We start from the raw sequence: 17965 nt of genomic DNA on the forward strand, positions 1-17965 counted from the left end.
CGGAACCTCACTATCAGTTGTCTAACACAAAACAAATGCCTATTCACTAACTAACAAAAGGCTTCTGGAAAGTTACAACAATTGCAACAAAATATTAAAAACATCTTGTGCAAAACAACAGCTCAATGTTGAAAACAGCCCTTTCATTTCTAGTGAATTATTTTTCAGTCAATATGGCATCAACAGTTAGGCTAACCTAAATGAGCACACTATTGTTTCTTATATATGTTTATATCTAGTAATAGCTTCGCCGACGTATCACCAACCAGTGATAGCAAACATACAAAAATGGGGGTGGGCTTAATATCAACCAGAACAGGGTCTTCTACCACCCAAGTTGGCCAAGCTGATTTGATTTCACCAAAACCAAGTGGGAACCTTGAAGCTAAACTGATGTCCTGGAATATTGCAGGTTTATCCAGGAATCTTCGGGACAATATCTGCTGTAATTACCTTGACGAACATGATATAATACTCCTACAGGAGACCTGGTCCCTGGATATTCCACATAGGTTTGGATGCAAAACCTTCTGTTGTGAAGCCATCCCTTCTGTAAGAGGAAGGGCCTCTGGGGGCCTGGTGATCTGGTTAAAAACTACTTTGGAAATCGAAGTTACTCCGCATTCCATCTTATCCCAAGATCTGTTAGGTGTAAAAATAACGACCAGAGAGAAAGAGATAGTCTACTTAATAAATGTATATAATAGGCCCTGCCCACTACACAAAGAGTCCAGGGTGATGTACCAACTTGACTCCTTTCTTAACACACTAGGTCCTAATTCACAAATTATCATAGGTGGGGACTTTAATTGCAAATATGAGCCACTATTGGGCCTAGATGGTTTATTCGATCAGCAAGATAAGGCAAACAATATCCCCGCCCTAGACAGCATTGGGGAGGTAAAATGTACGGTTGCGGCAACTCAAATTTTACAATTAACTGTAGGCCACGATTTAAGGACTTGCAATGGTCGCTTCCAGTCAGATGGAACAACGGCCCCTACATTCTGTAGAGGAAATGCCAAATCTCACATAGACTTTATACTGGTCTCTATGAGTATGTGGCACCTAATTGTTGACTTTAAGGTTATGTTCAGGACTGAGAGGGATCACTTACCGTTACAACTAACGTTGGATTCTCAGCCCTTTAAAACCAATACAGCTAAAGAAGCAGTGCCCAAGAGGAATGATGGCGAACCCCAGATAAGTAATAATAGGCGTGCATTAAAATGGCCGTGTATCTTAGCCAAGGAAGCAACTATGACATGTATTTATAACACCTTTGCTGACATAGTTTCAACTTACCAGGATCTTCCCTTAGGTGATCATGGAGTATTAGACATGCACCACCAATTGGTTGATGCTTTAACTCCCCTCTTGAGTAAAATCTATGAGAAGGAGGACAGATCCCATAGCACCAACCTAGAACATGGTAACCCATGGTACAATAAAGAGTGTCGTGTAGCTAAGTCTCTCCTGAACCAGGCAGTAAAAATAAAGAACCCAAAGGGAATCAGCGATGCTAGACAAGCCTACAAAAAAATCCTTTTTTACTCAAAAAAAGCTTGGGATGAGGAAATCTGGGCTGATCTACTCACGGCAGCCAAAATGAGGGATCAAGGCACCTTTTGGAGCCTAATATCCAAAGGGAATAAGTCGGGTAGATCTTGCAAGGACACCTTCCTAGATGAAAAAACATGGAGAGATCACTTCTCTAAGTTGTACTCCTTAAGCAAGGAGGGGTTCGTCATAGCAGAACAGGAGGTTGAAATAGCATCAAGGACAGCTAACCTATATTTTAGCTTAGAGGAGACTGTTCAGGGGATACAGGCCACCAAAGCAGGGAAAGCCCAAGGACCTGACAAGATCCCATGTGATTTATTTAAGCACGACATAGAAGTTTGGGGACCGTATATTAATTTTTTATGCAACTCCATAGTGGCAGGTACTCCAATCCCGGAGTCCTGGAAGGGGCCATAAATCATAACAATTTTTTAAAAAGGGGACCGTTATGACCCAGCAAATTATCGCCCAATCAGTTTAATTGATCTTATCCAAAAAGTGTACGCCAGACACATTTTAAATAGGCTCTTAGAGTGGATGGAAGATTCTCAGGTACTATCCAAATACCAGGCAGGGTTCAGAGTAAAAGTCAGTACAATAGACCAGGTCTTTAGATTTACTTGTATTGTTTGGAAATATATCAATATAAGGAAGGGCAGTCTGTATGTTGCTTTTATGGACCTAAGGGCTGCGTTCAACCTTGTCCCTTGCACACTTTTATGGGAAACACTAGCAAACATAGGGGTCCCTGGTGAATTACTTACAGAAATAATCAGACTCCACACAGGAAATTACGCCAAAGTAAGATGGGGGAAGGGAGGGGAGGTAACACAGGCAATACCGGTGAGACGGGGCGTACGCCAAGGCTGTGTGTTGGCACCCACCCTCTTCTCACTCTATGTTAATGATATTCCCACGTACTTGGGGAACTGTGTACACGACTCACCAAAACTTGGGGGTGAATCGATTCCAGCACTACTTTTTGCTGACGACACCATCCTCATTTCACAGACCCCAAAGGGCCTTCAAAACTTGGTGAATTCCTTCTACAGTCACTGTGTGGATAAAGGATTGGAAATTAATTCATCGAAAACAAAGTACATGTCCATAAACCCTCAAAAAACCTTTAGGAAAAATCTGGCCTTGAACAACCAAAAACTAGAACTTGTGGGGAGTTTTAATTACTTGGGAATCATGCTGGATAGTAAACTATCCTGGAAGGGGCAGCTTGAAAAGAGCAGGATAGCCTTTCGTCATAACTCAATGCCTGTTCTAAAAGTACACGGTGGCAGCTAATCCAAAGCCATTACTCCTGCACTGGAAGTATTTAAAGCAAAGGCCCAATAAGCCAGACTTTATGGGGCTGAGATTTGGGGGCCATCCTGTAAAAAGAACTTTGAACGGGATGAAAACATCTTTATACAGAGGTTGTTAAAAATTTCGTCTAGAACCCCCCTAGTTCCTGTGTTTTTGGATGTTGCTATTAAACGTACAGACCATCAAACTATTCTAAGGCCCCTACTGTACTGGATTACGATATGGACCACCCCTGAGTTGGATAACTATAGATGTGGCCTGACAGAAATCATGCAGTTTGATGGGCATAAAAACATTGCCTGGCTAAATCATATTTCCCTCTGGTCAAACAGACTAGGGTTATCCCACTATTGGGTTGAGTTCTTGAGCCTGACACCCTCTTGTAAAAAGTTTTTAAAGACTGCATTTTGGTCTTACATCAGCAACTCATTACTACATAGCTCATCTACTGCCTCATCAACCCTGAAGTTCTTAACCCTTAAAGATACTGTTGCCTTTGAACCCTTTATGGATGAGATTGGACCACCGATAGCAAAAACTTTATTCTTGCAGTTCAGATACGGGGTCCTACAGATAAACGCAAACACATCCAGGTGGGGGGGAAACACGGGCACTGACCTATGTATTTCTTGTATGCAAGAGGCGAAGGAGGATGACGTCCATCTACTCTTCCTTTGTCCGTTATACAAGTTGCCCAGGGTTCGCTGGATTAGACCTCTATGCAGGAACATGGGTGTTAGGTCATGCAAAGAAGCTGAACGTATATTGAGGACAAATACCACACAGGTGGTGGTGTTCTGTATATCCAGGTTCTATATAACGTTTTTTTGATCAGAAAGAAGGCTGGGCTAAAACTATAGTGCAATTGAACAGTATTTATCAACTCTTGCTCTGTATATATTAATTGTTGTCTAAAATGTTTTAATTACTGGCTTTTAGAAAATTTTTATTATATTAGTTTGTATGTTTTAGGGCATTATTTATATAGCTGATAAAATTGTATATTGCTTCTGCCCCAAATTTTTGTAATCGGCCTATGGAGATAACAATATGTAATATTTTACTTTGTGCTTTTATGGCTAAAGATACTATTACCAAGAGACAAGGGAACCCACTAGGTAAGCAAGGACCTGGGGTATCAATCAAAGTAAACAACAGCGGTCCTTGACAAGAAAAAAATAACTATTAGAATAAATATAGGCTACAATCTGCGCTATAATGAACATGAAGTCCAGCCGGACTTCGCAATTTATTTGATAAGGAAATAAGTCAGAATTAAACAAACCAACAGTTAAGCAGTGGGACACAGTCCTTCATCCACAAGGCTAGACAAAACAATACACAGTACAAATAACTAGAAATATTCAGGCATTTGGAAAATGAAGGAGCAAAAAGGAAACATGTCAATCCGTTTGCTTCACATATGTAGAAAAAACATGACTTTGGCACAAGGTTGTGAACTGGTGTTTAGACTACATAAATAGTCGACGGCGTTTCGATCCAGTTGTGATTATGGATCATCATCAGGACATTCAATGCTTGCCTGAATTTAAAAGCCTGTATATACAGGGAGAAACAATGGGACACATAAAACGATGATTAGCAAGCTGCGTACCTCACAGAACAAAAAACAATCAGGTGACCATACCATGCTTAAGTTGATGCCTGCCATTCGTGTAAAGAAGTGTCAGGCAATCGGTGCCAAGCGAACACGGCGCAAAACCAGTACCGGTGAGCATACCATGCCTGGGTTGGTACCTGTCATTCGTGACAAAGGTGTCAGGCAACCAGTGCCAGGTGAACACGGCGCATGTGTAAGGATTTAAGACACGTATGGGGACTCGAGATCAAAGACCAATCAGGTGTGCATACCATGCCTAGGGTGGTACCTGTCATTCGTGAAAAAGGTGTCAGGTACCCAGTGCCATGCGGACACGGCGCATGTGTAAGAATTTAAGACATGCATAGGGACTCGTGGTTCACATAACTATCAACCGTAAGGGCGATCCGACCAATTGTCAGTCATACTGGTATATTGTCTGGTTAACCTAATAGAGCACGGGGCGGTGACGTATTTACCTCTGGGGAGGTACGGGCAGGAACCGGGTCGTGTGGGGAACCAGGGAAAGTAGGGCTGCCAGATATTGAAGCCTAGGAAGGTTAAGCCCAAGGTTAATAAGGGCAATAACCACGGACAGAATTAGAGGCGTAATAGAAGGGGCTTACCTCTGTGTGAGTGGTGGAATCCCCGGATGGTTGAAGGGTGGTTGGGGAAGAAAACCAGGGTCAATACCAGCGGGAGTGAGGCCGGAATTAATTGAAGCCACGATTAGCCGGAGACTAAAACCCAGGATCTCTGAGGGGTGGGGCTTACCTCGCGGTGAATTATGAGTTCCCGAACTTCGCCGAGGGCTGATGGATTAAGGCGCAGCTTCGCAATGGGCTGTGGAATTAAGGTGCAGCTTGGCAGGTGTGGAAGCAGGGATCCGTATTGATTAGAAGTTCAACGGTCTAAATGAGGGGCCGAGGCACCTGTAGGGAAAGGATTAAGGGGTGAGGCACCGGCTGTCATGCGGTACAATACAGTGGACATGTGCACTTCAGGCTTTAGGCAGGTCATTGCGGCTGCCAATCAGCAGCAGGAGTGGTCCCGCCCCCGAGACAAGACACAGTGAGTGCACCCCACTAAAATTGCCATTTTCATTGATCATTCCATCACATTTACGTTTGCTGCTAGTGCTGCTATTGCAGCATGCGTGGCAACCCTCCCTCACCCTAAAGCAGGAACTGCCGCTCACTTTGTTTACCCCAAAATAAGCAGTTTTTGTAAGTTGGTAAGAACGTCACCTCAGTTTAACTCTTAGGCTTTAGAGACCAACCACTAGTATCAGAACACCCTGTGTGATTTACCGTTGTCATTCATTCACTCACCACTGTTCTTGTGGAAAGCGTTGAAACAACTGGTGCTAAAACGCAAGCTATCCTAAACATGTAGAAGGTACTGAACTATTTGAAGTACATGACACACAGGATGCAATGGAAAATACATTTGAATAATTCATAAACTTGTCAGTGGCAGCTCCTCCGCTAAGACAGAGGAGCGTCGCCCCACAAGAAAAATAAAATGATAATAACAATGCTATTATAATGTTTTTTCACAATTTTTGTGCACTTTAAAAGTGTGAGCAGGGCTGTGCCGGCTGCAAAGTAGGGGAGGAGTGAAGAGCACACTCTGAAGCGTGCATGACTGTTTGGCAGCCTGTTTTGCTCTGGCCAAACAGCCAGGCACACCACCAGGCAGCGTAAGACAGCTTGGTGAGGATCATGCCTAGGTTCCTATTCCCGTCTGAGCGCCGACCCACGGCGCTCAGACCAATCACATCGCTGCAGCAAAGTGATTGTCTTAGGGGACAGAGCCTGAGTGCTTCCTGTTCCTACGTACATAGAGTCGTGGACGAAGAGGACGCAGGATAGCCGGCCGACGGGAAGGTGAGTGTTTTTTTTCTATATGTTTTTCCCCTCTTTTCTTTTTATTAACACCCCCTGTCCCCCGCCCGGCTCACCACTACTCTTCATGAGCAGCCGCTACTGAAACTAAGTGAATATTGTAAAATTAAAGGATGAAGACCAGAGAAACAGACCAGTGAAATGTAAAGAACCGAAAGAAAGGAAAAAGTTCCTCTACCAGCTATTTGGGCATATAAACCAAGGAACAGTTCAGTGTCCCTAGGAAATAAATGTATTTTTAAAGAATGTAAAAATTAGTGCACTGGCATAGCTTATTGTGACGGCGAAACTGAAGCTGTTATGGAAGGGGAGAAACTACAATTTTTTTGAGGATATTAATGAAAGCAACAAATGCCTAATGGAAGTTCAGACAGAAAAAAAAGATGCGAAGAACAACTGAAATAGCTTTTCACCAGCGATCCTAACTGCACAGAGAAGAAACGGTTTTATGAAATCGTCAGTTTCACATGGTTCACAATCCTCAAAATGTGTTCTTCCCTCTAGCTTTGATTTGCACATTCAGGTTGTTTCCTGAGGCTGACAGCTCTTAAGTGTAAAACAATAACCGAGTCAGACACAGATTTGAACGGGCGCCTCAAGTCCAAACTGAGTGGTGTGGAGAGACTGGGAACAAGGTGAATGGGGACGTGGGATGGGAAAGAGGAGGTCCCACGGAAATGAGTACAGAGAGCTGAAGGCAAAAAGGAGGAGAAGAAAACGATAAGCAAAAATAAAAGGATAATTAAATGTATTGTCAGTGGATGTTAATGGATGATAGTTATAAAGACAGGGCCTGAAGCTATTTAGTAACAATAAAATGGCCTACACAATCATAAAATTAAATATGCTGCTGTCATGTCTAGAAGTTTATATTATTTCTAGGCAAAACATTTTATCTTATTTCGAGTTCAGTTTGAACTTCATTTGAAAGTTTTGTAAGGAAGGAAATTCCTTATTAAAGTGGCCTTTTGGCCACAACTAAAATAGTGAGAACTGCTCGTTGTTTCTCCTGTATATCAATGTCACCAGTTGTTATTGTTTTCATGACATTCATTATCCAACAATATCAAGAGGATATCACATGTAATTTGCAATATCTTTAAGGATGTGTGGTCGGCCATGGTATGAGTTGATAAGGGATTGAGGCAATTGATTTGTTTGAGGAGCATGTAAGTAAGAGAGAGTGAATAGTTCCTCCTCGAGGAGAACATGGCGTCTGCTAGCTGAGCAGCCACGCTAGTCTGGACTACCTATCCCTATCCTTCGCAGTATCAGCTGCTACTCAGTGAGAGATGAGAAACTCTCGTGAGATTTTAGAGAAGGAGGTGGATATCCTAAACTCCAGAGATGAGTCCCTGGAGAATTCTTTAGACGAGGACCTACTAAGAGGGGAAGCTGCTCTGCGGGACAGAATGGAGAAACTTGAAAACAGCTCCCGCAGAAATAACCTTCGCATTATGAACCTTACGAAGGAAAAGAAGAGTCAGATCTCAAAACTTTCATGGTTAAGCTACTTAAGGAAGTCCTGCCACTCGAAGAGTCAACCGAGTTCCCAGAAAAAGAGATACAAAGGATTCACAGGGACCCGTTTCACCTGAACCCAAATAGGGCAAAGCCAAGGAAGATTCTAATTAATTTCCTTACGTATGCAGTAAAAGAAAAGATTCTGAAGACAAAAACGCTAAGGAGCTGGGACTTTTCCTTTGAAGTCTGTTCGGATCTCTCGAAAGCTACCCTAGATAGGCAGTGGGAACTCGGCAGAAGGATGGACAACTTTAAGAAGATCGGTGCAGTATACAACTCAAATTCCCAGCCTTCTTAAAAGTCATGTATAATAACAAAATGGACAACATTAGATCAGCTCAGGAGGCAGATGAGTTGCTTGATACCATCAGCAAACAGGTCCTATAGGCTCGTACGGAAAAGCCTTGGCAGGTCGCTAGAGGTTCAGGATAGTACAACAAAAAAATGAAGTAGGGTCGAATAGAGTCTCACATTGTCTTACATCTTAACTCTCTTAACATAGTATCTGAAGATCTGATTCCCTGGGCAACATGGGTTCAGGCCCTGCATGAGCAAGTCAAAGAAGAAGAATTGTAGATATGTAGAATGTAGTAAATGTATGCGGTCCCTTAGGTTGCGGGGGAACACAATTCTTATATTTGTTTGTTTTATAGCATTTATTTAGCCTGGTAGGGACTACATTTTGTTTAGAGTAGGTTACATTTTGTGGTAGGGTAACACACATTTGCAATAGGGTTAGGGGGGTAGATCACGGACATAGCATCTGGACAACTTCTGGTCTAGATAAATGGGGGAAGGGTTCTCCAAGGGGGTGGAAGGGATAGGAGGAGGGAGGGGAGCACTGGGGGATAAAAAATTAAATTCGTCTTATATCCTTTAAACTTATTAATCTCGGTCTAGACAGACTCAGTGAGAACGCAAAGAGGTAGATGTTACCTCTGCCTTAGCATGGTGTGTGTTGGTAAATTCAACCTTCAAATAACATGACAATACTCCAGATCTTGTCCTGGAATGTAAATGGCCTGCACGTGAGGTCACGAAGAGCTAGAATCCTGCAATACCTGAGAGATTCCCCAGCGCAGGTCAATGTCATCCAGGAGACTCATCTTTTGAAGGCAGAGACAAAAGAAATCCGTAGGACTCAGAAATGGGTGGATTCTTTTATCTGCACCAACCAGACAGCTAATATTAGAGGGGTGCTAATTCTCTTCAAAAAGCTAGTCAAAGCCCAGATCTTACAACATAGGGACGATCCGGGGAGAGGTGGCTGATACTGAAGATCATTTTAATGGGCATCCTCTTTACTTTAGTTGAGTATTATGGCCCGATTCAGGATGACCCATCTTGTCTTACCCCCTCCCACGCTCATGATGAGCTGACCTCGTCATGACCGTTAGAACGCTCGCATGCTGGGGAAATTCCCCTGCTGTGCGAACGTTCTACACAAACGGGTGTGGTCATGACGAGCTCAGCTCGTCATGAGCACACGAGAACCGTGGCTCATGACGAACTGAGCTCGTCATGAGCACCGGGGTGCTATGCGCGCCCCCCCTCCCCCCAGCACGGCAGGGGAATGACCCCAGCAGCCAAGGGGTTAAATCTATCTATCTATCTTTTCACATCTCCTGGGTTTTCCAGAGCCAGTGATATGGGCAGGAGATTTTAATATCATTCTCGAGCCTAAACTGGATAAATCTCCAAACAGTAGAGCGACAGTCGCCTCAAGATCCAGGGTGTCTCTTTTGACAAGGATGTCATTTTATTAGCTCTTGATTGTATACAGTCACAGAAGACTAGAGTATGGTCGTCCTTTGATCAGTTCATTATTACTTGAAGAGGAAGAGACAGGCTTTGTCTCTAATGAAATTCTTAGAGAGCAATTTAGGTACAGCTGATATTACTATAGTTTGGGACACTCTCAAAGCCTTTTTGAGGGTCATCATTACCAATCGATAGAGCAATAGGAGCAACAAATATAGAAAAGAGACCTCAGCCTTGGAGGCAGAAATGAGGGAAGTGGAGCTAAAACTGAATAGCCAGGCAGATATCGGCTCGAGGGAAGACCTGGATAAACGTAAAGAACCAAATGAACAGCTGGAGGGCATTCTCCAAAAGAGGCTTATGCGTAGGTGGAAGGCAAGATTGCCCACTTTGAACATGGGGAAGGAGCAGGAAAGTTACTTGCTTAGAAAATCAAAGCAGACCAGCTCCGAAACCACATTAAAGAAATTACTGGGGGAAATGGCATAGCCCTTATATAAAGAGACCTGTACGGAAGATAGATCTAAAGCACAGGCATGGTTGGAAGGAACCACATTAACATCCATTAGTTCCAAGCAACAAACAGATCTGGAACAAGTTATTACGCAGGAGGAAGTGAGGAAGGTCTTGGCGGGATGTAAAAGGGGTAAAGCTGCCGGACCTGTCGGACTACCAGCTGAATTATATAGATCGTTGGGGGAGGGTATAATTCCAGTATTAACTCAATTATTCAACAGGATACTACTGGAGGAATTAACCCTCCTGTATCCTGGAATGATGCTACAGTAGTCCTGATCCTGAAACCTGGCAAAACCCCAGCCAGCTGTGGTTCAGATCAACCTATATCACTTTTAAATGTTGATTATAAAATCTTTACTTCTCTTTTAGCAACCAGGCGGGGGACGGTGGCAAATGACATCCTTCACCCCGACCAGAAGGGGTTCGTGAAAGGGAAACAATTGTGAGACCTCACGTATGATCTGGTTGGCAGAATAGATATTGCTTCCACCTATTCACTCCCTCTTGCAGCTTTAACCCTGGACGCTACCAAGGCATGTGACAGGGTAAACTGGGTTTACCTGTCGGAAGTCATGGCCAGATTTAACTTGGGCGATAACTTTCGCCGTACCATACAGCTGCTTGCAGTTGAAAAAAAGATTGTGTATTGAGATTTAATGCTCCAGTGGAAATAAATTAAGAGGAAACCAGCAATCTTTTTTGTTTATACTTTGCTATTTTACTTAAATTTGATTGAAGCGCCTGATGATTATGCCTCCTTGGACTATGTTGGGCTTCCCAGGGCCATAAAAAGCGTTCATCTGTTTTTTTTACAGAACAACCTGGAGTGAAACCTATCCCCTTTTTGTGGGAAATAACATTCTGGTCTGACAATGTACCCTTACAGGCTGAAGGCACCGAGAGATTTCATCAAAGAGCCTTAGTCATCTCAGGTCATTGAGTAGGGGTACGAACGTCTATTTACTGTGGTTGAAGGCAAATGAGGACAAAAAAGATTTTTAAAAAAAAGAGAGAGTGAATAGTTGAATGTGTGGAGGTTCAAATAGAGTGTGAATGGGTAAATGGATAAGAGGGTAGGTGTGTGGACGTCAGCAGGCAAGTGGCTACTCGGTGAGGAATATAGTGATCTCACTTAAGAGATTGAGTAGTGAATGAGATCCGCCAAATGAAGGATTCTCCTGATGCCAAGTCCATGGATCCTGGCAGTCTCTAGATGAATAATGGGTGGGCGAATGCAGAAGTGAAAGTGCATTAAGTGCATAGAGGAAGCAGTAACACATTCTGTGTGTTGGATCTTCTGCTTGATAACAAACAATACTTTTCACTGAATGTATTCACGATAAATACATGTTTGAAACAAGAAAGTTATTTTAACTTTTATAATCCCCAGAAGTATTCTAGAGGCATCATAGACGATTTCCATTTCAAAATCAGCCTAAATACATGTTACTCAAACAGTGATTAAAGTACCGTTTTTTGCATTTTCAGCTTATCAGGTGTACAGAAGAAAATGTGGTAAGAGAAATGAAAAAAGGGACCTGGATCGTTCTGAAATGTGTTTCAATCAAAGTTTGCAGAATATGGGTGATACAATGATAGAAGCGGAGACTACTGAATTGAAACAACAGACAAGCAAGTAGAGCCATTGATTTCTGATGGAAAGACAATTTTAACATTGATTGGTTGTCTTCAATGCTTATCTCAGAAATCATGAGACTGTGAAGTTGAACGCTGATGCCTATTCACAAATTTGTGCACACCTTTCTGAAAGGGATTTCTGGCTCAGCCCACATCATCTAAGAACCGTGCCAGTGAGGCTCAACTTCTATTTCTAGTGTCAAATGTTCTGGAGGATTGACTCCTTAGTAGCAAACACCATAGCATCATGAAATTATCCCTCATCTTTTATAGTTAAAGATAATTTTCATGTCTTTGGTGACTGTGGTTTAGGATTCCATCAAGTTTTTTGTATGTTACTTAGCAACATGCCATTGTGGGCACTCTAGGGGGATGCGAGAAAGCACAGCCTGTGATATTTTTCTGCAGATCACAGGTAGGTATGTAGATAAACCAATAATTTCACTTCCGAGTGCTGAATATTTGTGAATGAAGCTGGAATTTATCAAATTTCAAATGTTCAACAATTTCAAAACAAATTCATGTAAGTAAAATATTAGCTGTTTTCATTACCAATTTGTGACCCATGAAAATGAATATTGCTCATGCTTTTAAGACGACACAAGTATATGGGTTATTTGAGATTCTTCTAAGCTTTTACAAAAATGTATCCTACAAAGTTTTTGCAAATGCCCAATTGTGGAGCAAAGATAAAATGACAAGCATAACATATAAATGGGAAGGAGCCAGAGGCCAATTAGGGAAGCCAGCTCAATGAAATTCAATACAGAAATAAATGGATTCCTCAAAAAGATAATGTTGAAGTTGTAATAAATTGCCTAAGGTCAAGGAGGTGATAGGTACCCAATTGGTGTGGTAGGAGGAAACAGACAAGTCGGTAACTGCTCTTTCACTTCAAGGATACTGATTATCTATCAGTAAGGTTCTATCAGTTCAGGCTCTAACTCATTAGAAAGCAAAAAGAATGGAGATTGATAACTGAACAAAGTGGTTTTGTCAAAGTTGAGGGTGAGGTGGATACCTATGAGAGTATTTCAATGTAAAGCAGCAAGTAAAGAGTTGGAGTAAGAATTCGGGAGCTTGAAAAGAAAAGAGGTCACTAAGAGATAAATTGAGGTTTAGACCAGAGAAAATAAGTTGTTGTAAAAAGAAGCACCCTGAGTCACAAACAAGTCAGAAATTTGTTTCGAAGTGTTACTTCATTACATTGGGAGCAAATTGTCAACTGTCTGGGAATTCACACAAAAATAACTATACCTGTTACATTTCCTGGGGTACTCACATGCATACCAATTACTCTTTTGAAAATGTAAAGGAAAATACTTCAGACTAGGAAAATATAATATGAAACTTCACTTGAATTTGTCAGCGTGACTTTTTTTTATGGAAAATATAATCCCCAGATGGAAGGCCCTTTCCTTGCACCTGCACAGATTTGCACTGCTACTTAATAGAAGTAAATCTCTTTCTGAGTTTAGGACAGGGGATATCTGCAGAAATGTATGGATACCCACAAGCTTTAAAATTTGTGGGTTTAAATCAACTTTTGTGTATATCTCAAACCCTCTCTTCAATGATACTTAGTCACACCTCAAATCACACCATTATGGTGTAGTTTTATAGTTGAGTAACTCCATTTACTAGTGCACTTTTGGTGAATAACCAGGTTAAATTTGCACTCATAAATGTTGTCATTTTTGCACACCATATAGATGTGCAATAAAATTTGGGAATCTGGCCCAAAGTGAATAAGACATACAGAATAGCGGGGTTTGCGTCAAAATTATGGAAAGCTTTGAGGGCAGTCAATAGATAATTTATTATTTGGCAGGTCTGTTTATCAGAAAGCAAGTTGCACACTTTAATAAGCTGAATACAGTCAGAGTAGTAAACATTTCATTTGATGAGAAGAAGCAATAGGATGTTGAAAATAATCAAGAAGCAAATGATTACAAGCTCAGAGTTTAGGTGGTATTAGTGACTTAACCAAGAGATTTTTGGATGACAGAGAGGGTATGTGTGACATGTCCAAATGGTGGCCATACTGACTTGACTAACGTTTGTGAATCTGCAACAATAGTGAGGCCAGATTCATGAATGCAATCGTTAATTATTTTATGACAACAATTAATTTAAAAACCGTGCCTTAACTAATCTTAAGCATGTGGTACTGTTATTTAATGAGGGTCTGAATTTCATTTTACCTATATCAAGCTTGAAGCCACTGTGATTAACATTTTAGAATATGAAAATCATTGGAATGGACCTTGGAAGTTGAGAGAATCGCCAATCAATACATGGGCTATGATCCAGACATATATATTGACAGTTAGAGATGAAGAGGAACAGGTGGCACACCGTTCATCCTCCAATAGTTAACACATCGAAACACAAATGTACAGGGCACAGTGATGATACGGAACAATAATTTTGATTCTGTGTTGGCTATCAAAGGATATGTATGTAATGTAATGTATGTATACTTGTAAAGCGCACTGTTACCTCGTTACGTGGCATCCTGGCGCTGTGTACCACTGGGGAACCCGTCCTGGCTTTCCCTGTGAGAGGGCACCCCAAGGTGAAGCCAGGCATCCCCGGCGTTGCTGGGGCCGTTGTGGAGATTAAGCAAGCTATTGCCCAGAGTTGCAGAGTGGGACCCATGGTTAGCGTAGGCACCTAAGCGAGAATTATCGAGTCCGCAGACATTGACCCAAGACCCTGCCGCGTCGGGAATTGAACCCTGGTCCCAGGCCGACCTGTGCTTCAGGGTCTGCCGCTTCTAACCGGTGAGCCACACTTCTAAAACCAGATCAAGTGGTTCTGGATAAAGAAGCTTCATGATCGGCTGCCTACCCGCCCTGGTAAGGTGACAATACCAGGGCAGACTCGACCTCCAGTTCTTAGATAAAGTATGATAGCTGGATAGAGTGGGGATCCAGATATTCAAAATACCTTAGGTTAAACCCATGGAAATTCCTTTCATGGTTGGGTACCCCAGGCATACATAACATCTTAAAAACAAAAAGGGGGATGTTTTATGGGTACTATGGCAAATACATCCAATTTATTGCCAAAATGTTTTTGCCCCTAACTGAAAGGCTATGAGAGGTCCAGGGCGTTGAGCAGGACAATTAAGATATAGAACCCCTATACAATTGGCGAGCACATCTGAATACAGATGAAAGGATTGCTTACCTTCACCATGCAAAGGTGGTAGCCTAGGGCTTAAGAATCATATCACATATTCATTATGATAGTGGTAATTTTCTGTGAAATAAAACAGAGTCAGCATGCATGTTCCTCAATGGTGGCACTGCAAAAGAGAAACAAAAAAAAGGTGATTCCGGAAAAATAAAGCAAAGTTATGCGTAAACTAATGCACTCAAACTTACCCAACTGTGGGCTGGTGCTTACAACATGGTCAGGACCTGAGGAAGTACTTTCTTTAGTCACACACTTAGAACACAATACAGTTTCCTTATAAACAATAGCACTGTACAGGACTTGCAGGAGATTAGAAATAATCACAACATGGTTAGTAATGATAATGTCACCTTGGAAGGACTGGGACAGATGGTTAACTTGTGATATATTGTTCTACATATTGCCTGGAGAATAAAACATATGGCCATATGCCTGTATAAATGGACTACGTCCTCGCAGGCAGGGAATATTGATATGCTAATGTTTACTAATAGTCATTAGGCCCATTTATTGGTTTAGTAAACACTGCAAATTGTAATAACAAATAGTTATTATTGCTGATTGTAAATGTTTTAAAAATGAGAGGATGGCCAAACTAGATGTACTTGAGACTGGATGGTCCTTATTGTTAAGATGGCTAAAAGACTATCAGATGCACTAGTGATCAAGATTAAGACTAGTGAAAATGCACTGAAATCACAGTCTAGTATATATGTCTTGAACAAGAAACGGGATGTGGTTAACAAAAGCATCACAGAGTATAAACATTTCCTGACACAATCAGAAATTGATACGTTTCAAAAAGATCTATAGAAATTCTCTCATGAAACCACTTACCTATATTCCAGAGACAATTATGAGGAAAAAAGACCAGGGCTTTCTGACTCATCATCTTGGAGCAGTAGATCTTCAGACTTTGATACCCCTTATGATGAGAAGAAAATGACCAAGGGCAGACATAGTTGAAGAAATAATCTACCAATGAAGTTCACACCATTAAGTCACAACCCCTTCAGGAGTCGGTTTGGCTACAGTCATATGGCTTTCCACTTTATCCACCTCCTCTGAGGTCCCATAGCATTCCCTAATGCAGCTCGTATACCATAAGTTAGCGGCAATACATTGGATTTATTGGCATTGTACCCATAAAACATCCAGTTTTTCTTTTTAAGATTTTATGTATACCTAGGGTACCCACCAATGAAGGGAATTCCCATGTGTTTCCTAAGGTATTTTTAATATCTAGATCTCCGCTTTAGCCAGCTATCATACTTTATCTATGAACTTCCTTACAAAATGGAAGTCAAGTCTGTCCTGGTAGAATCATCTTACCAGGGTGGTGTAGGAAGTCGATGATGAAGCATGCTACATTAGGTGGGTGAGGCTTCTTTATCCAGAACCACTAGATCTGGTTTCATAGCATAGGGCTGCCAACACAAAACAAAAAGTATGGTTCAGTATTCCACTGTGTCCCATACCTTTGTGTTTGGATCCTGAACAAGAAATGCGCAAGAATTAAGTGTATTCTATTAAGACATGCTTACAAAATGAAGTGCAAGTGGAGGCATTAGTCCTATAAGAATTAATTAATCCTAACCATGTAATGAACCTTTAATTTTGGACAACAGTATCCTTGAAGTGTTAATATAGAAGGGATTTCCAAAGTTCCAATTCCCAGTGTCTGTAAATTATTTGTAAATACATTGTTAAACGCAAGACCATGGGTAAAATTACACACTTGAAACACAGAGTCTCCCTGTGAAATGTATGTTTGGCACTGATAGTTTATTTGTGTACCTCTATTTGTATTGGTTTGAATACAAATATGCTTTCTGAGTTAAAAATGCTCTCAGCTTAAGCTAATTTGCTCATTGAACAGCTATTTTTATATGTTGTTTTGCTAAAATTTGTGTGGAAAGCTAACGTGAGGTGGAAGTTTTCCAACACATTTGTAGTAAGTCCAGTAAATGCTGGCAAAACCTGAATTGTTTAGAACCTCGAGAAAGCAATGATTTTATATGAGTTACCTATACAATATACATATATAGATACTTTGTATAGTTTAATGCTGTGAACCAAATAGTGAAATAGTAAGCTAGAAAAGCCAATATTTTGAGTTAGATTTAAAAATGTATAGTTTATGAAATGCACTATATTTGATCTGCAGATGACCTGGGACATTTGGAGTATCGTGTTATAAATCAAATGATCTAATTTGGGCATTGGAACTAACTTTTATTTTCTTATTCTGAAGTACTGAATATTTAAAGACAATGTGCATCACTGTGTTGTCCACACTGTGTGAAAAGAATGTATGTCTTAAATTTGTGAGATTAAAAAAACTCTTAAAACAAAATTATGTCTGAGATTTCTGTACTTATGGTTTACATGACACTTACATTGGAATTACATTTCTTAAGTCCATATTACTGTACTACATGTAGCTCAACATTGTACAGCCATAAGAACAGTGGATCTAGATAGTGATACAAAAGGACAACGTTTTAATTCTATATGTGAGTGCCTCAATATTGTGAAAAAGGTATTATTCCTGACCATACCCAGTATTCAATGTCAAATAACTCAACATTTTGGGTGATTTGAGGGTCCACATTATTTATTTATTAAGTATTTATGCAGCACTCCAACAGTAACAAAGTGAAAACACAACACAAGAAAACCCTACGCTAATTTAGACAAACAGAATACATTTTAATAAATAAAAGGATACCAGAACAACAAAAACCCAATCAATAGAACTGGAGATATGCATTTGAAGAGTTTTAGGTAAGTATAGTACCTAAAAGCACAACGTACCACCCGCTGTCATCTGGTCGTGCTAGACCGGGAGAAAGGCACAAGTTCAGGCCCACCCCGAAGTAGTGTCGCCTGATAGAGGGACCAGGTAATTCTCGCTGAAAAGGTTACCTTC

At 41.1% G+C, this 17965-nt stretch overlaps 1 protein-coding gene across 1 annotated transcript in view; it reads left to right on the forward strand.

The window, feature by feature from the left end:
- SLC10A6 (solute carrier family 10 member 6) overlaps positions 1-13152 on the forward strand; it is a 277252-nt gene extending 264100 nt beyond the window's left edge. Inside the window, exon 6 of the mRNA XM_078677507.1 lies at positions 11680-13152. Coding sequence (XP_078533633.1) covers positions 11680-11831 — 152 coding nt within the window. The 3' untranslated portion in view covers positions 11832-13152. The remainder of the gene's footprint in view (positions 1-11679) is intronic.
- Positions 13153-17965: the final 4813 nt, after the last annotated feature.

The sequence above is a fragment of the Lissotriton helveticus genome, chromosome 2_1, assembly GCF_964261635.1.
Source record: "Lissotriton helveticus chromosome 2_1, aLisHel1.1, whole genome shotgun sequence".
Taxonomy (NCBI): domain Eukaryota; kingdom Metazoa; phylum Chordata; class Amphibia; order Caudata; family Salamandridae; genus Lissotriton; species Lissotriton helveticus.